This window comes from Rana temporaria, chromosome 8, assembly GCF_905171775.1.
Source record: "Rana temporaria chromosome 8, aRanTem1.1, whole genome shotgun sequence".
Lineage (NCBI taxonomy): Eukaryota > Metazoa > Chordata > Amphibia > Anura > Ranidae > Rana > Rana temporaria.
In genome coordinates this window covers 170,839,212-170,860,040 of record NC_053496.1, presented here as the reverse complement: position 1 = coordinate 170,860,040, position 20,829 = coordinate 170,839,212, and the positions used below count along the sequence as shown (strand labels likewise).

Sequence of the window (20,829 nt, the reverse complement as noted above, 5' to 3'; positions counted from 1 at the left end):
GCGACTGGTTCTCTCAAAGCAGAGGTAGGCAACCTCGGAAACTCCAGCTGCGGTGAAACTACAAATCCCATCATGCCTCTGCCTCTAGGATTCAAGGTACTTGCGATGTCTCATGGGACTTGTAGTCTCACCACAGCTGGAGGGCCGAGGTTGCCTACCCCTGTCTTAACCACTTAACGACCAACGCATGTACATACACGTCCGCAAAATGGCACGGGCAGGCAGAACAACGTGCCCGCACATCGCTGCCTTTCCGTGGGTCGGGGGTTCGATCGGGACCCCCCCCCCCCCGGTACATGTCGCTAAGCCTCAGGGAGCGATCCGGGATGAGGGCGCGGCTATTCGTTTATAGCCGCCCCGGAGCGATCGCTCCCCGGAGCTGAAGAACGGGGAGAGCCGTATGTAAACACGGCTTTCCCGTGCTTCACTGTGGCGGCGCATCGATCGAGTGATCCCTTTTATAGGGGAGATACAATCGATGATGTCACACCTACAGCCACACCCCCCTACAGTTGTAAACACACACTAGGTGAACCCTTCAGCGCCCCCTGTGGTTAACTCCCAAACTGCAACTGTCATTTTCACAATAAACAATGCAATTTAAATGCATTTTTTGCTGTGAAAATGACAATGGTCCCAAAAATGTGTCAAAATTGTTCGAAGTGTCCGCCATAATGTCGCAGTCACGAGAAAAATCGCTGATCGCCGCCATTAGTAGTAAAAAAAAAAAAATAATAAAAATGCAAAAAATTTTTTTTTTAACCAAAAATAGGTAGAAGAATACGTATCGGCCTAAACTGAGGAAAACATTTTTATATATTTTTGGGGGATATTTATTATAGCAAAAAGTAAAAAATATTGCATTTTTTTCAAAATTGTCTCTCTATTTTTGTTTATGGCGCAAAAAATAAAAACCGCAGAGGTGATCAAATACCACCAAAAGAAAGCTCTATTTGTGGGGAAAAAAGGACGCCAATTTTGTTTGGGAGCCACGTCGCACGAGCGCGCAATTGTCAGTTAAAGCGACGCAGTGCCGAATCGCAAAACCTGGCCTGGGCATTTAGCTGTCTAAAGGTCCGGGTCTTAAGTGGTTAAAGGGGACCAAATATCCGCAAAAAAAGGCACAACCAACAAAGATTCCTTACCGGAAGATCTCATGGACGTGGATGCCTCCACCGTGAAGCCATGATGGAGTTCGTTATCCTGTTCCTGTGTGGAGAAAATAAGACATCCTGACACCTTAGATCAGAGGGAGACAACCTTAAAAGAGGAGGAGACCTGAACAACATGGGAGGAGTCAAAGATCAGCGTCACCTCCTCACACCTGAGACCTCTACCGTGTCGCCAATCAGGTGGTGAGGAGGAGTAGTGACTTACACTTATAGGAACCTGACACACACAATGATACCGTCACCATCCAGACACACCCCTTGTCTGTTACTGGATAATGTCCCAGAATTCCCGGCACCGCTCACCTCTCCTGTCAGCAGATCAATGATCTTCTGGGTGACTTCCAGGATCTTCTTCCGGTTCCTCTCTGGTGTCCAAGATGAAGGTGGGGGGTCCATAGTGGGGCTCCGAGAGCTGCTTCCTATTTCAGACACGCAAGGAGGGCTGTGTGATGTCACATGATCACCTGAATCCTTCTTTATGGGTCCGTAATCCTAGGAAGGAAGACAAGGCTCGTGATTACATGTCATGTGACCTCCCAGAATCCTCCTCACCTCTCCGGTCAGGTCTGTGTTTTATTATTAGAGATAAGAGTGATGTCATGTGACCTCCCAGAATCCTCCTCACCTCTCCGGTCAGGTCCGTGTTTTATTAATAGAGATAAGAGTGATGTCATGTGACCTCCCAGAATCCTCCTCACCTCTCCGGTCAGGTCTGTGTTTTATTAACCACTTGCCGACCAGCGCACGACGATATAAATCGGCATAATGGCTCGGCTAGGCATATGGGCATACAGGTCTATCCCATGTAAGACGCGGCGCAAGCTCCACGAGTGCAACTGCGGGTCCCGCAGACTCAATGTCCGCCGGGAGTCCCGTGATCGTCTCACAGAGAGGAAGAACGGGGAAGTGCTGATGTAAACAAGGCATTTCCACGTTCTGTCTAGTGACAGGACACTGATCACAGCTCCCTGTGATTGGGAACAGTGATCAGTGTCGTGTCACATGTAGCCCAGCCCCCCTACAGTTAGAACACAATTAACCCCTTCAGCGCCACCTAGTGGTTAACCCCATTCACTGCCAGGGTCATTTACACAGTAATCAATGCATTTTTATAGCAGTGGTCGCTGTATCAATGACAATGGTCCCAAAATAGCGTCAAAAGTGTCCGATGTGTCCGCCATAATGTTGCAGTCATGATAAAAAACGCAGATCGCCACCATTACTAGTAAAAAAAAAAATAGTAATAAAAATGCCATAAAACTACCCCCTATTTGTAGACGCTATAACTTTTGCGCAAACCAATCAATAAACGCTTATTGCGTTTTTTTTTTTACTAAAAATATGTAGAAGAATACGTATCGACCTAAACTGAGGGAAAAAATCGTTTTTTTATATATTTATGGGGGATATTTATTATAACAGAAAGTAAAAAATATTGGGCCAGATTCACAGAAGAGATATGCCGTCGTATCTCTGAGATACGATTGTCGTATCTATGCGACTGATTCATAGAATCAGTTACGCATAGATAGCCCTAAGATCCGACAGGTGTAACTGTGTTACACCGTCGGATCTTAGGCTGCAATTCTAGGCCGGCCGCTAGGTGGCGATTCCATTGCGGTCGGCGTAGAATATGCAAATGACTAGTTACGGCGATTCACAAACGTACGCTTTACCCGTCGCTCTAACTTTACGTCGTTTCCGTCGAGATACGCCACGTAAAACTAAGGCTGCCCTCTAGCTGGACTAGCCAATGTTAAGTATGACCGTCGTTCCTGCCTCGAAATTTGAAAAATCACGTCGTTTGCGTAAGTCGTCCGTGAATGGCGCTGGACGCCATTTACGTTAACGTCTAAACCAATGACGTCCTTGCGACGTCATTTAGCGCAATGCACGTCGGGTAATTTGACGGACAGAGCATGCGCAGTATGTTCGGCGCGGGAACGCGCCTAATTTAAATGGTGCCCGCCCCCATTTGAATTAGGCGGGCTTGCGCCGAGCGGATTTACGTTACACCGCCGCAAGTTTACAGGCAAGTGCTTTGTGAATCAGGCACTTACGCTGTAAACTTGCGGCGGTGTAACGTAAATGGGATACGTTACGCCGCCGCTGCGCAACATATTTGTCTGTGAATCTGGCCCATTGCTTTTTTTTTTTTTTCAAAATATTCACGCTTTTTTTGTTTATAGCGCAAAAAATTAAAACCGCAGAGGTGATCAAATACCACCAAAAGAAAGTTCTATTTGTGGGGAAAAGAAGGACGCCAATTTTGTTTGGAAGCCACGTCGCATGACCGCGCAATTGTCAGTTAACGCGACGCAGTGCCGCATCGCAAAAAGTGGCCTGGTCTTTGGGCAGCCAAATGGTCATGTGACCTCCCAGAATCCTCCTCACCTCTCCGGTCAGCTCTGTGTTTTATTATTAGAGATAGGAGTGATGTCATGTGACCTCCCAGAATCCTCCTCACCTCTCCGGTCAGGTCTGTGTTTTATTAATAGAGATAAGAGTGATGTCATGTGACCTCCCAGAACCCTCCTCACCTCTCCGGTCAGCAGGTAGATGATCTCCAGGGTCAAACTTATTATCCTTTTGGTCACGTGACCCCGGCTCTTCTCCATCTTGTCTCTGGAGGGGCCCCCGGTGGTGTAGACAGGTACTCGGGGGCCGATCTGTGGGAAGAGTTGGTGGTGAATAATCTTATCTATCAGAAGACATGCACAAAACTATTTGGACCACTTATTGGCCTTTCACCAGTTTAACTCCCACCCGTGATCCCACCAACCATGGAGGACAATGGTAAGTGGGTGTGACCAACCAATGCTGGCCTTTGATTGCGTTGCAGTGGCGGGCGGCTAATACTTAATAATAGCCCTCTGGAAGGGGGAGTGATCAAAAAAATCCCAGCTTCTAATTGGTCCACCCCTGAGGGGGTGTGACCAAACTACTGCAGGTTTCTGATTGGCCCAAAGCTGTGATCAGTACTCAGCTTGAGCCCCTGGGGGGTGTGACCAGATGATGCTGGTTTTTGATTGGTCTGCAGGTGTGGCCAATACTCATCAGAAGCCCACTGAGCAGGGAGTGACTGATTCTGGCTGCTAATTGGTCTGCAGCTCTCTGGAGGGGGGTGTAACCATCCAATGTTAGCTTTTGATTGGTCCACAGGGAAACCGGGCCCTACCGGGAACTGAGCCCAGCACCAACACAGTCAATGGCTGCCCTCACCTACCCAGGGGCCCTCCAATCACAGCTCACCGTTCAGGGCCTTCTCTGACCTGGGTGACACAAGCAGATCTCTGATTGGCTGCAGCCAGGCTCACCAAGACAATGTCAGTGATAGGAGCTGTGACGTCACCCCATTGTTGTAGGACACTTACCTTCCCTCCCGGGCCCCGTACCTTCCTTCCTCCTCCCTCTTCTTCCCCCCGCCCTCTCTGTACCAACACCGAGCCACCCGGAGCATGCCGGGAGAGCTAGCCCACCGGGGACCGCTTTGTCCACACTGAGCATGCGCCAAATGCTTACCTAAGTATTCTGAGCCCGCCCGGAACCTGTAGCTTTCCTGTTACCGCGGCAACACTGGAGGAAGTCACCGCCGCCATCTTTGTTAAGGGAAGCGAACACAGTGGGGGTGGTGTGATCACAGTCATGTTACTAATAAAAACAAGAAGAAGAAAATATAGTGGTAACTAAAAATAATTGCTGAAATAATTATTATAACAGAAATAGTATTATAATAATGTAATAGTGACAATAATAAAAATATAATAATAGTAATAATTAGGGTTGTCCAGATACCGATACCAGTATCGGTATCGGGACCGATACCGAGTATTTGCGGGAGTACTCGTACTCGCGCAAATACCCCCGATACCTAAATAGAATACTTTCCCCCCCCTTCCCCCCCCCCCCGCCGCCGCATCGCGCCGCCGCATCGAGGGACATGGCTAGAGGGACATTGCTGCATATGTGAGGGACATGGCTAGAGGGACATTGCTGCATATGTGAGGGACATGGCTGCATATGTGAGGGACATGGCTAGAGGGACATGGCTGCATATGTGAGGGACATGGCTAGAGAGACATTGCTGCATATGTGAGGGACATGGCTAGAGGGACATGGCTGCATATGTGAGGGACATGGCTAGAGAGACATGGCTGCATATGTGAGGGACATGGCTGCATATGTGAGGGACATGGCTAGAGGGACATGGCTGCATATGTGAGGGACATGGCTGCATATGTGAGGGACATGGCTAGAGGGACATGGCTGCATATGTGAGGGACATGGCTAGAGGGACATTGCTGCATATGTGAGGGACATGGCTAGAGGGACATGGCTGCATATGTGAGGGACATGGCTAGAGGGACATGGCTGCATATGTGAGGGACATGGCTAGAGGGACATGGCTGCATATGTGAGGGACATGGCTGCATATGTGAGGGACATGGCTAGAGGGACATGGCTGCATATGTGAGGGACATGGCTAGAGGGACATGGCTGCATATGTGAGGGACATGGCTGCATATGTGGGGGACATGGCTGGATATGTGGGGGGACATGGCTGCATTTGGGGACACATTTAAAAAAAGTATCGGTATTCGGTATCGGCGACTACTTGAAAAAAAGTATCGGTACTTGTACTCGGTCCTAAAAAAGTGGTATCGGGACAACCCTAGTAATAATGTTATAGTGGTACAACAATTAGTAACAGTAAGGCCCCGTACTCACGACCAAACATGTCTGCTGAAACTGGTCCGCGGACCAGTTTCAGCAGACATGTTTGGCCGTGTGTAGGCACGAGCGGACCATTTTCGGGGGGGGGGTCGGACAGGTTTCCAGCGGACAACTGTTTCCTGGCATTGCTTTAAAACAGTCCGCTGGAAACCTGTCCCCCCGACATGTACGGTCGTCTGTACAGACCTACCGTACATGTCCTGCCGCCCGCCATCCCTCACATGCGTCGAATGACTTTGACGCATGCGTGGAAGCATTTTAAAGGCAGGCCCGCCCACGTCGCCGCGTCATTGTCGCGGCGACACCGCGTCATCGACACGGCGACACCGCGGACACGCCCCGCGTATTGTTTACGCGCAGAGTTCTGTTCGATGGTGTGTACAGCCATCGAACAGAAGTCCCCGGCGCAGACATGTCCGATGAAAACGGTCCGCGGACCGGTTTCATCGGACATGTCTGCTCGTGAGTACAAGGCCTAATAATCAGAAGCAGATACAGTAAAACCTTGGTTTGAGAGCGTTTTGCAAGACAAGCAAAATGTTTTAACAAATTTTGCCTTGATATACAAGCGATGTGTAGTGGTAATTATAATTATTTATAGTCGTAATACTATTAAAAATAATATTTCAATAGTATGATATCCACAATGATGATAATAATAATTTTTTTTAAAAAAATGCGGTAATTTACAATAATTAGTGATAATCGCATTCAAAAATATTATAATTATAATATTAGTGACAGTAATAAAAAAGTATACAATATTAATAATTATGTTATATTGATAAATATAGTTACAATAACAATAATATGAAAAAAACAGTGGTAAGTAAAATTAATTACAGTCAAAATACAATAAATAAGAATATAATATTAATAATACAGTGTTAATAATAATAAAATATTCATCATCATTAGAAGAATTTAAAATATGGTAATGGTAATTAAAAATAATTACAGTCGTAATATTATTAAAAATATTGTAATTAGAATTAGAATAATCATCATAATAATAATAATAATATGTGTGTGTATATGTTTATATAAAATAACAAAAAATAATACATATTTCTATGTGTGTGTGTATATACACTAATAATATATATATTAGATTTTTAAATATATACATACACAAATATAAAATATATAAAATAATAATGATAATAAGAATATAGTAATGATGATAAGAATAATCATCATCATAATCGCAAGATATTGGTAATTAAAAATAGTTACAGTCATAATAATATTAAAAATAATATAATTAGAATGATAATATAATAATGATGATAAGAATAATGATAATAACAATAAAAATAGAGTGTCTATGTATGTGTGTGTGTATAACATATACACACATACATAAAATGTATTTAATAATATTTATAATGTGTAATATAAGATTTATAAAACATTTATAAGTAAATGTATAATATATACAGTATATATAATAATGCTGAATGCTTAAAGCCGCTTGGTTGTTATCCAGGAGGAGCGGAGGGGACATCCCGCCGCCTCCGCCGCTCTGACCAGGCCTCCCGTCCCACCGGGAGACCTGATCCACTATGCACCTGTTCCGGTGCCTAGCCGTAAACTGCTTCATTCCAATCTCCTGACTGTAAACACAGAAGCGACGTCACAACGTCACTCCTGGTTTACTTGGCTGCCAATGGCGCAGTATTAAAAAAATATATACAGTATTCAGAATCGCCGTTTTCGACGATCTGAATACTTTAAAGTGCAAAGGAGGGATTTTAGATTCCCGATCCCATATATATATATATATATATATATATATATATATATATATATATATATATATATATATATATAATGTTTGGGGGTTCTAAGTAACGTAACTTTCTAGCAAAAACAAATATGGATTTTAACTTGTAAACGCCAAATATCAGAAACAGAATTAGTCATGAAAGGGTTAATAGTGTGTGACAGTGGGGTGGGGGAGACATTAGAGTGTAAGCTCCTCTGGTACAGGGACTGGTGTGATTGGCTCAGTGTTCTCTGTACAGCACTGCAGTATATGTAAGAGCTATATAATGTATAATAATAGTGTGACTGTGGGGTGGGGGGGACATTAGAGTGTAAGCTCCCCTGGTACAGGGACTGATGTGACTGGCTCAGTGTTCTTTGTACAGCTCTATGATATATGTAAGAGCTATATAATGTATAATAATAGTGTGTGACTGTGAGGTGGGGGGGGGGGGGGACATTAGAGTGTAAGCTCCTCTGGTGCAGAGACTGATGTGACTGGCGCAGTGTTCTTTGTACAGCACTATGATATATGTCAGAACTACTTTATATAAATGTATAATAATAATTTGTTCAGGTGGTGGGACATTAGAATGTAAGCTCCTGTGGTTCAGAGATTGGCTCAGTGTTCTCTGTACAGCACTGCAGTAATAGTGTGAGGGCCTAGTGGTCCCTGTGATTCTGTAATTGGTTCCTGTAGAGGGAGCGCAACCAATCGCAGTAAAGTGGTCTGAGGTGATTCTCTGTGGAGAGCAGAATCTGCCCGGTGAGTGTGTTCCTAACCCTGTGGTTGGTTGGTGTGGAGGGAGTGCAGCCAATGGCCGTGGAGGAGGTGTGAAGCGGGAAGTGTGAGGTGATGGGTCTCCTCAGCTCTTCTCTGACTGAAAAGACATTACCGGGACTATGGATGGGCTCACCGAGGGTAACTATATAATAATATCTGCTTACCTCTTCTCTATGTATTCTTTACATTGTAATTAGGTGGGGACTCTGTATATGGTGGGGCGAGGGGCAGGGACAATATGTGGGTGCTGTGGAGGTAGGGGGGCTCTACATATGTGAGGGTGATGGGGGCGGTTGGTAGAGCATGTGGTTGCTATGAAGTCGGGAAAGGGGTGGCAAATATTGGACATACAGGCCCAGATTCTCAAAGGAGATACGACGGCGTATCTCCAGATACGCCATCGTATCTCTGAGTCTGAGCCGTCGTATCTATGCGCCTGATTCTTAGAATCAGTTACGCATAGATTTCTATTAGATCCGACCGGCGTAAGTCTCTTACGCCGTCGGATCTTAACTGCATATTTACGCTGGCCGCTAGGGGCGTTACGCTGATTTACGCCTAGAAATATGTAAATCAGCTAGATATGACAATTCACAAACGTATGCCCGGCCAACGCAGTACAGATACACCGTTTACGTTAGGCTTTTCCCGGCGTAAAGTTACCCCTGCTATATGAGGCGTACATGGGGCGTCCCAATGTTAAGTATGGACGTCGTTCCCTACGTCGAATTTAGAAAATTTTACGTTGTTTGCGTAAGTTGTTCGCGAATAGGGCTGGGCGTCATTTACGTTCACGTCGAAAGCATTGGCTTCTTGCGGGTTAATTTGGAGCATGCGCACTGGGATACTTTCACGGACGACGCATGCGCCGTTCGTAAAATGCGTCATTTCCGTGGGGTCACAGTAAATTAACATAACACACGCCCACATCTACCACATTTGAATTAGGCGGGCTTACGCCGGCCTATGGGCGCAGCGTATGTGAGATACGCTACGCCGATGTAACTTACTTTGCAAATGTTTGAATCCTAAAATGAATTTGCGGCGTAGTGTATTTCTCGCGGCGTAACAAACTGCGCATGACCCGCGCCAAACGAACTGCGCATGCCCCGCGGCGTAACGAACTGCGCATGCCCCGCGCCGAACGAACTGCGCATGCCCCGTCCGTCAAAACTCCCAGGGCGCATTGCTCCAAATGATGTTGCAAGGACGTCATTGTTTTTCGTCATGAACGTAAATGGCGTCCAGCCCCATTCACGGACGACTTACGCAAACGACGTAAAATTTTCAAAATTATACGCGGGAACGACGGCCATACTTAACATTGAGTACGCCACCAGATAGCAGCTTTAACTATACGCCGGAAAAAGCCAAACGGAAACGACGTAAAAGAATGCGACGGCCGCTCGTACGTTCGTGGATCATCGGAAAAAGCTAATTTGCATACTCGACGCAGATTACGACGTGAACGCCACCCAGCGGCCGCCGGAAAATTGCAGCTTAGATCCGACGGCGTACTAAGGCTGTCGGATCTAACACAGATGCTGTCGTATCTTGTTTGGTGGATACCAAAACAAAGATACGACGCGCAAAATTTTAAATTACGCGGCGTATATCAACAGATACGCCGGCGTAATTTCTTTGAGGATCTGCCCCCAGATGTGCAAAGTGGGGACGCCTTCTGTATTTTTATTTTTGACAACAAAAAGGTAAAAAATTTCAGGGTACGGCTTCGTCACAATTCACATTTCTAGATACGGCGGAACCTCGGTTTAATAGTAACTTGGTTTGAGAGCGTTTCGATTTGCGGGCAACAATTTGGCCATGAGGTACGGGGGCGCATGAGCCAAGAAAAGCCGAACATTGGCCTGCAGTACCTCATTTGGCCTGAGGTACGTGGGCGCAGGAAACAAGCTGAAGTGTCCTCTGGCCTTATCGGTGCTCTCTGGCGCCCCCCCCCCAACCTCTGGCCGAATTCGATATTGCATCCCATTGAAGTCAATGCGAGATAGTTGGCCATGCTTCTGTGTGATATTTATTTTATTTCATTACCTTACGTAGAATTATGGACCCATACATAAGTCTGGTGATGCCCAACCTCCCTCCCTGACACCCGAGAGAAACGATGACAAGAACATTTTGGAAGTCACCAAGGACATCATGATGGAGAAGCGGCCGCCCCTCACTTCACCGGGTAAGAGGAGACTTTATTGTAAAGGAGAGAGCAGTACGGAGGGTCCACCTAGATCCCCCATCATCTGATAAACACATAGAAACAATGTATTCAGTCAGTGTGTGCGTTTCCTACAGATGGATCCAGTAATGGGAACCCACCAGAGAGATGTCCCCGTCCTCTGTACTCCCGGGACTCCACACATGAAGATCAGAACATCCCTCACCATCATCAGGTAGGTGGGACTAAGCAATTAGAACACAAAATGTATTCTAAGCTCTGAAAGGACATTCTTCTGTGTAATCTTATGTTTCTTTTTACCAAGGAAGAAGAAGAGATGTTGGTGAGTGGAGATCAGCAGTCTATGGAGGAGGCGGAGATGATTATAAAAAATAAACATATGGATTCAAGTAAGTAATACACACTAAAATTTGAAAAGTTACAATTTTTATTCTGCTTCTTCAAGTATAAAGTATATACTTACATGGATTGAGCATAATTTATGTTTATTGAGTTCATCTAAAAATCCTACATGTGTGCCAAGTTCTGGGTCCAGGGGACCTACGACCGGCCGTTACCGGCTCCCCAAATTCACTGGAGAAATTACTGTTTAACATTGGAGTCTATAGAAGGGGTGCCCGGCTTTGAAAAATCGGTGCTTCCCAGTCGTAGGTCCCCCGGACAACAAACTTTGAAGAGTGGGGATACATGTGTGCCAAGTTTGGGGTCCAGGGGACCTATGGCCGGCCAGTACCGGGTCTCCAAAGTCCGGGAGATCTGGCACAAAAAGGTGACTCGAGTATAAGCCGAGGGGGGCATTTTTAACACCAAAAAATGTGCTGAAAAACTCGGCTTATACTCGAAAAATATACAGGCCCGGATTCACGTAGTTCGGCGCATTATTTTTTTTTTTTTTGAAAAGCCTATGGCGTGTGAACACACCCAAAAACTCCACCCGGTGCAGAAAAAATGTGCACACACATAAAGAGTGTTCACAAAAACGTGCAGACGGGTGCAACGTCAAGTGGTCCTCCTGTGAAGAGGGACCCAAACCCTGATCCCCCGGGGCGTTAGGCTCCAGACGGGGACTGAGGTACTGTGGTCCGAGCAACCGAAGCCGACACGGACCCAACTTCCTCGGAGGGACTGCCGAAACAGAACCCTCCCAGTACTAGGTGGGGCTCCCCCGAAGGGAGACCCCATGAGAGCAAGTGAACTAAGCCAGAAGGCCATGTCCACCCACTCCCAAGACGTTCAGGGCTGGCCCGAGGACCGGCACCCTAGTAATCTCACAGTGAACAAAACGTGCACAAACAAAAATAAGACAAAAACGTGATAAACATAGGCTTAAAGTAAATAAAGTGAGGGAAAGGGATAGTGAAGAGGAGAGTGAAAGAAGTGGTCATTGTGATCAACAATGACCAGGCCCTCCGGCCAGGAATAAAAAATCCTAGCCAAAAGGCCCGGCCCAGGAGGCAGGTGCTAAAAAAAGCGTGTAGCTGGTGCAGTGACCGTGGTATCCTTAAATCAATGTGTCCCTCACACACAGTGATCTTCAGATACCCCTGGACTGCCACTCCAGGGGCACATGCACCATAGGCTTTTCGTTCCATATCCGACCCCCCGACCGGCCAGTGCAGCCCTCCACCCCTGCCAGCCATGCGGATTTGCATGGTCCTACCCCGTTCCACCATACAGGGCATTACCGGCTCCTCCAACCGGATCACTGACAGAGATAGCACTTACACCAGCCAGCCAGAAGGCCAGACTAGAACTCGGCAAAAAGACCAAGACCAAGCGCAGTACCCATCCTCACCAGGAGCACCCTTCCAGATGGCTCAGACTCAACCATGGGCCGGCCCCCAGTATCTGTCAGGCAGCACAGCGTAGTCCTTGCTGAAACCATCCTTCCAGGTGCAATGACGTCATTGGATTGCATCCACCCTCCCCATGTAGGAGGTGCTTCAGCGCTCCGCTGACAACTGATAAGGACAGATACCACACCTAGTCCTAGCCAAAAGGCCGAGAAGCGGCAGGGAAGACAACCACGATCAGCACGGCCAGAGTGCAATAGCCGAGCCTCGCCCTGGGAGAACCACCTTCATGATCATGGTGTCTCCCCTGCCAGGTAAGTTTGGCGCATTATTACGGCGGCGTAGCGTACCGTATTTACGCTACGCCGCCGTAAGTCAGAGAGGCAAGTGCTGTATTCACAAAGCACTTGCCTCCTAAGTTACGGCGGCGTAGCGTAAATGGGGCCGGCGTAAGGGCGCCTAATTCAAATGAGGATGAGGGGGTGTGTTTTATGTAAATGGGTGGTGACCCGACGTGATTGACGTTTTTTTTTACGAACGGCGCATGCACCGTCCGTGTACATATCCCAGTGTGCATTGCTCCAAAGTACGCCGCAAGGACGTATTGGTTTAGACGTGAACGTAAATTACCTCCAGCCCCATTCACGGACGACTTACGCAAACGACGTAAAATTTTCAAATTCCGATGCAGGAACGACGGCCATACTTAACATTGGCTACGCCACCTAGGGGGCAGCTTTATCTTTACACGGCGTATCTCTTACAGAAATGGCGTATCTTTACTGCGACGGGCAAGCATACGTTCGTAAATGGGCGTATCTAGTCATTTACATATTCTACGCCAAAATCAACGGAAGCGCCAGCGGAAAAATTGCACCCTAAGATACGACGTCGCAGGCCATCGTATCTTAGCTAGGTTTAAGTGTATCTCAGTTGGAGCATACACTTAAACTTACGACGGGCTTAGATTCCGAGTTATGTCGGCGTATCTACTGATACGCCGGCGTAACTCTTTGTGAATCCGGCCCACAGTATTTGTTTTTGGGTGGGGGCTGTAAGGTAGGCTGTACGGGGCTCCGTGGTTTCTATCAGCATCTCTGCCTGAATACAAGATTTCAAAAATTCTTCTAACTTTTATTGTAAAATGTTGTTTCTCAGCAGATGACCATAATGTCCGGAGTACGTCTGAGGAATCTTCTGATACATCACATACCAGGACTCTAAGATCTCACAGTAGAAATACTTTATTAGATCCGTCTATTCCCGAGGAATCTTCTTCAGGGCAGGAAGGAGATCACACAGAAGAGAGATCATTGTCATGTTCAGTGTGTGGGAAACTTTTCACAAAAAAGAGAGACCTTCTTAGACACAAGAAATATCACGCTGCTGAGCGTCCCTATTCCTGTTCAGAGTGCGGGAAATGTTTTACTTGGAAAAGTTATCTTCTCACGCACCAGAGAATTCACACGGGTGAGCGTCCCTACTCCTGTTCCGAGTGCGAGATATGTTTTGCTCAGAAAAGTCATCTTCTTATACACCAAAGGAGTCACACAGGTGAACGTCCTTATTCCTGTTCCGAGTGCGAGAAATGTTTCGCTCTGAAAAGTAATCTTCTTATGCACCAAAGGAGTCACACAGGTGAACGTCCTTATTCCTGTTCCGAGTGCGGGAAATGGTTTGCTCAGAAAAGTACTCTTCTTATACACCAAAGGAGTCACACAGGTGAACGTCCCTATTCCTGTTCCGAGTGCGGGAAATGTTTCGCTCAGAAAAGTAATCTTCTTAAACACCAAAGGAGTCACACAGGTGAACGTCCTTATTCCTGTTCCGAGTGCGAGAAATGTTTTGCTCTGAAAAGTACTCTCCTTGTACACCAAAGGAGTCACACAGGTGAACGTCCTTATTCCTGTTCCGAGTGCGAGAAATGTTTCGCTCAGAAAAGTCATCTTCTTATACACCAAAGGAGTCACACAGGTGAACGTCCTTATTCCTGTTCCGAGTGCGAGAAATGTTTCGCTCTGAAAAGTCATCTTCTTATACACCAAAGGAGTCACACAGGTGAACGTTCTTATTCCTGTTCCGAGTGCGGGAAATGTTTTGCTCAGAAAAGAACTCTTCTTGTACACCAAAGGAGTCACACAGGTGAACGTCCTTATTCCTGTTCCGAGTGCGGGAAATGTTTTGCTCAGAAAAGAACTCTTCTTGTACACCAAAGGAGTCACACAGGTGAACGTCCTTATTCCTGTTCCGAGTGCGAGAAATGTTTCGCTCAGAAAGGTCATCTTCTTATACACCAAAGGAGTCACACAGATGAACGTCCTTATTCCTGTTCCGAGTGCGAGAAATGTTTCGCTCTGAAAAGAACTCTCCTTGTACACCAAAGGAGTCACACAGGTGAACGTTCTTATTCCTGTTCCGAGTGCGAGAAATGTTTTGCTCAGAAAAGTCATCTTCTTAAACACCAAAGGAGTCACACAGGTGAACATCCTTATTCCTGTTCCGAGTGCGAGAAATGTTTCGCTCAGAAAAGTCATCTTCTTAAACACCAAAGGAGTCACACAGGTGAACGTTCTTATTCCTGTTCCGAGTGCGAGAAATGTTTTGCTCAGAAAAGAACTCTTCTTGTACACCAAAGGAGTCACACAGGTGAACGTCCTTATTCCTGTTCCGAGTGCGAGAAATGTTTTGCTCAGAAAAGAACTCTTCTTGTACACCAAAGGAGTCACACAGGTGAACGTCCTTATTCCTGTTCCGAGTGCGAGAAATGTTTTGCTCAGAAAAGTACTCTCCTTGTACACCAAAGGAGTCACACAGGTGAACGTCCTTATTCCTGTTCAGAGTGCGGGAAATGTTTTGCTCAGAAAAGTACTCTCCTTGTACACCAAAGGAGTCACACAGGTGAACGTCCTTATTCCTGTTCAGAGTGCGGGAAATGTTTTACTCACAAAAGTTATCTTCTTAAGCACCAGAGAATTCACACGGGTGAGCGTCCCTATTCCTGTTCCGAGTGCAAGAAATGTTTTTCTCAGAAAAGTAATCTTCTTAAGCACCAGAGAATTCACACAGGTGAATGTCCCTATTCCTGTACAGAGTGCGGGAAATCTTTTTCTCAGAAAAGTACTCTTCTTAAGCACCAGAGAATTCACACAGGTGAACGTCCCTATTCCTGTACAGAGTGCGGGAAATCTTTTTCTCAGAAAAGTACTCTTCTTAAGCACCAGAGAATTCACACAGGTGAATGTCCCTATTCCTGTACAGAGTGCGGTAAATCTTTTTCTCAGAAAAGTACTCTTCTTACGCACCAGAGAATTCACAAGGGTGAGGGTCCCTAATCCTGTTCAGAGTGTGGGAAATCTTTCACTGAGAAAAGTATTCTTCTTGTACACCAAAGGAGTCACACAGGTGAACGTCCTTATTCCTGTTCAGAGTGCGGCAAATGTTTCGCAGACAAAAAATATCTTATTGCACACCAGAGATGTCACACAAGTGAGATTTCCTATTCACGTTCAGAGCGCAGGAAAGAAAAAAAAGTCAGATTAGACACCAGACGCTTCACACAGGGGAGCGCCCCTATTCATGCTCAGAGTGCGGGAAAGGTTATATCCCCCAAATTCATCATTTTTGCAAAAGTTGACAGTTCAAGGTATTCAGTAAAAAGCAAGAGGAGTTTTTTGATTCGTATTTTTTTTGCAACAATCGTTTTGGAAAATGAAGAACTTAAATAAAATGTGTTTTTGTTTCACAAAGTCGTAATTTCTCACGCACAACATGGGTATACTTCGAATTACACCTCAAAACACTTTCTTCTACTTCTGCCGAGTATGGAAATGCCACATGCGTAATGCCGCGTACACACGGCCGTTTTTAATGTCCTATAAAAAACAACGTTTTTCTCGATGTGATTCTTGTCAAGCCGGCCTTGCCTACACACGATCGTGGGGAAAAAAATGCTCGAGCAAAGCGCGGTGACGTACAACACGTACGACGGCACTATAATGGGGAAGTTCCATTCGGATGGCGCCACCCTTTGGGCTGCTTTTGCTGATTTTATGTTAGTAAAAGTTTGGTGAGAGACGATTCGCGCTTTTCAGTCTGTTGCAGCGTGACGAATGTGCTATCTCCATTACGAACGCTACTTTTACCAGAACGAGCGCTCCCGTCTCATAACTTGCTTCTGAGCATGCATGTTTTTTTCCCCCGTCGTTAAAGCCTACACACGACCATTTTTCACGACGCGAAAAAATAGAGCATGTTTTAAGTTTTTAATGCTCTGGAGCCTACACACGATCGTTTTTTAACCACTTAAGACGCGAACCTTTAGGCAGCTAAAGGACCCGGACAGTTTTTGCAATTCGGCACTGCATCGCTTTAACTGACAATTGCGCGGTCGTGCGACGTGGCTCCCAAACAAAATTGGCGTCCTTTTTTCCCCACAAATAGAGCTTTCTTTTGGTGGTATTTGATCACCTCTGCGGTTTTTATTTTTTGCGCTATAAACAAAAAATAGAGCGACAATTTTAATTTTTTTTATATTTTTTACTTTTTGCTATAATAAATATCCCCAGAAACATAAAAAAAAAACATAATTTTTTCCTCAGTTTAGAGCGACAATTTTGAAAAAAAAATGCAATATTTTTTCCTTTTTGCTATAATAAATATCCCCCAAAAATATAAAAAAAAAATTGTTTCTCCTCAGTTTAGGCCGATACACATTCTTCTACATATTTTTGGTAAAAAAAATCGCAATAAGCGTTTATCGGTTGGTTTGCGCAAAATTTATAGCGTTTACAAAATAGGGGATAGTTTTATTGCATTTTTATAAAAAAAAAATTTTTTTACTACTAATGGCGTACCCACGGCTGGGCACTTAAAGAGGACGTACCTGTACATGCTTGTGCCCAGCCGTGCCATTCTGCCGACCTATATGTGCAGGAGGCGGTCCTTAAGTGGTTAATGACCAATTGAAAAAATTGCATTTCTTCGTCATGAAAAACGGTCGTGTGTACGCAGCATAAGACTTTCCACTGCCAAGATGTATAGAGGGGCCCAAAATCTAAGGAGCACCTTCAGGCTTTCAAAGGGCTTAAATATTACATCTGATTTCCTGACTGATCGGTTATATTTCTTGTGGGTCTGAAGTAGGGTTGTCCCGATACCGATACCAGTATCGGTATCGGGACCGATACCGAGTATTTGCGGGAGTACTTGTACTCCCGCAAATACCCCCGATACCTAAATAGAATACTTGCCCCTTCCAACCCACCCCCATCGCCGCTGCAACGAATGCCGCCGCCGACCCCGTCGCATACCGCAACAACGCCGCCGCCGCATGGGTTAAACAGCGTGCGGGGAATATCACAGCTTTCATTTGAATAGCTGTAGTATTTCCCGCCGCGCCGCGTATAGACACTCCCCCTTGCTCGGGATCTGTCCAATCCCGAGCAAGGGGGAGTGTCTATACGCGGCGCAGCGGGGAATACTACAGCTATTCAAATGAAAGCTGTGATGTTCTCCGCATGCTGTTTAACCCATGCGGCGGCATCTAGGTATGGGGGGACATGGCTGCATATAGGGGGGGACATGGCTGCATATAGGGGGGACATGGCTGGATTTATGGGGGACATGGCCGCATATAGGGGGGACATGGCTGGATTTATAGGGGAAATGGCTGCATATAGGGGGGACATGGCTGGATTTATGGGGGACATGGCTGCATATAGGGGGGGACATGGCTGGATATAGGGGGGACATGGCTGGATATAGGGGGGACATGGCCGCATATAGGGGGGACATGGCTGGATTTATAGGGGAAATGGCTGCATATAGGGGGGACATGGCTGGATTTATGGGGGGACATGGCTGCATATAGGGGGGACATGGCTGCATATAGGGGGGACATGGCTGCATATAGGGGGGACATGGCTGCATATAGGGGGGACATGGCTGCATATGTGGGGGGACATTTAAAAAAAAGTATCGGTATTCGGTATCGGCGAGGACTTGAAAAAAAGTATCAGTACTTGTACTAAGTCCTAAAAAAAACCCTAGTCTGAAGTGCCAGGAGAGGAGAAACACCCACAAAATTACCAAATTTTGGAGTATAAGCACCCCAAGTCTTTTTAATTTTTTTGCTACGAAAATATATATTTTTTTTACACAAAGTTGTCAATTAATAAAACTGAAAGTGGTTATAAAGCCACTTGTTCAGGAAGATACAATCCCCTCTGTTTAACCACTTACGCCCGAACCATTTTGCTGGCCAAAGACCAGGCCACTTTTTGCGTTTCGGCACTTGCGTTGCTTTAACTGACAATTGCGCGGTTGTGCGACGTGGCTCCCAAACAAAATTTACGTCCTTTTTTTCCCCCACAAATAGAGCTTTCTTTTGGTGGTATTTGATAACCTCTGCAGTTTTTATAAACAAAAATAGAGCGACAATTTTGAAAAAAAAATCAATATTTTTTACTTTTTGCTATAATAAATATCCCCCAAAAATATATAAAAAAACTTTTTTTTCCTCAGTTTAGGCCGATACGTATTCTTCTACATATTTTTGGTAAACAAAAAACGCAATAAGCGTTTATTGATTGGATTGTGCAAAATTATAACGTCTACAAAAAATAGGGGATAGTTTTATGGCATTTTTATTAATATATATCTTTTTTTTTTACTAGTAATGGCGGCGAGCAGCGATTTTTACCGTGACTGCGACATTATAGTGGACACTTTTGACACCATTTTGGGACCATTGTCATTTTTACAGCGATCAGTGCTATAAAGATGTACGGATTACTGTGAAAATGACACTGGCAGTGAAGGTGTTAACCTGTAGGGGGCGCTGAAGGGGTTGAGTGTGTCCTATGGAGTGCTTGCAACTTTTAGGGGGAGAGAGAGAGGGGGGGGGGGGATACAGAGAGAGGGGGGTATACATGGAGATATACAGAGAGAGGTATACAGAGTGAGGGGGATATACAGGGAGATATACAGAGTGAGGGAGATATACAGAGTGAGGGGGAAATACACAGAGAGGGATATGCAGGGAGAGAGGGGTATACAGGTAGAGCTACAGACAGAGGGGTATACAGGGAGAGATACAGACAGAGGGGTATACAGGGAGAGCTACAGACAGAGGGGTATACAGGGAGAGATACAGACAGAGGGGTATACAGGGAGAGATACAGACAGAGGGGTATACAGGGAGAGATACAGACAGAGGGGGGTATACAGGGAGAGATACAGACAGAGGGGGGATATACAGAGAAAGAGAGAGAGGGGGGATATACAGAGAGAGAGAGAGATACATGGAGATATACACAGAGAGAGAGAGAGAGAGAGGGGGGGGGGGTAGACAGAGAGAGGGGGATCTACAGAGAGGGGTATACGGGGATGATATACACAGAGAGGGGGATACACAGAGAGGGGGATACAGAAAGTGGTATACATTGAGATATACAGAGAGAGAGGGGTATACAGGGAGATATACAGAGAGAGAGAGAGAGGTATACAGGGGGGAGAGAGAGAGGTATACAGGGAGATAGACAGAGAGGGGTATACAGGGGGGGGGGGGAGAGGTATACAGGGAGATAGACAGAGAGGGGTATAAAGAGAGAGGGGAGTATACAGGGAGATATACAGAGAGAGGGGGGATACAGGGAGATATACAGAGAGAGGGGGGGATACAGGGAGATATACAGAGAGAGGGGGGATACAGGGAGATATACAGAGAGAGGGGGGGATACAGGGAGATATACAGAGAGAGGGGGGGATATACAGAGAGAGGGGGGGATATACAGAGAGAGGGGGGGATACAGGGAGATATACAGAGAGAGGGGGGATACAGGGAGATATACAGAGAGAGGGGGGGATACAGGGAGATATACAGAGAGAGGGGGGGATACAGGGAGATATACAGAGAGAGGGGGGGATACAGGGAGATATACAGAGAGAGGGGGGATACAGGGAGATATACAGAGAGAGGGGGGATATACAGAGAGAGGGGGGATACAGGGAGATATACAGAGAGAGGGGGGATACAGGGAGATATACAGAGAGAGGGGGGGATACAGGGAGATATACAGAGAGAGGGGGGGATACAGGGAGATATACAGAGAGAGGGGGGATACAGGGAGATATACAGAGAGAGGGGGGATATACAGAGAGAGGGGGGATACAGGGAGATATACAGAGAGAGGGGGGATACAGGGAGATATACAGAGAGAGGGGGGGGATACAGGGAGATATACAGAGAGAGGGGGGGATACAGGGAGATATACAGAGAGAGGGGGGGATATACAGAGAGAGAGAGGGGTATACAGGGAGATATACAGAGAGAGGGGGGGATACAGGGAGATATACAGAGAGAGGGGGATATACAGAGAGAGGGGG

General features: G+C 46.0%; 1 protein-coding gene and 2 pseudogenes across 1 annotated transcript in view; 1 reads left to right on the top strand and 2 right to left on the bottom strand.

Annotated features, from left to right (window-relative positions):
* LOC120910483 overlaps window positions 1–20,829 on the bottom strand; it is a 102,283-nt gene that overhangs the window by 13,346 nt on the left and 68,108 nt on the right. The window contains exons 12-17 of the mRNA XM_040322240.1: window positions 15,073–15,358; window positions 13,899–14,981; window positions 4,547–4,642; window positions 3,713–3,841; window positions 1,476–1,664; window positions 1,146–1,209 (exon numbers count right to left, since the gene is read on the bottom strand). Coding sequence (XP_040178174.1) covers window positions 1,146–1,209; window positions 1,476–1,664; window positions 3,713–3,841; window positions 4,547–4,642; window positions 13,899–14,981; window positions 15,073–15,358 — 1,847 coding nt within the window. The remainder of the gene's footprint in view (window positions 1–1,145; window positions 1,210–1,475; window positions 1,665–3,712; window positions 3,842–4,546; window positions 4,643–13,898; window positions 14,982–15,072; window positions 15,359–20,829) is intronic.
* LOC120912466 lies at window positions 12,589–12,766 on the bottom strand (annotated as a pseudogene).
* LOC120909355 lies at window positions 13,543–16,270 on the top strand (annotated as a pseudogene).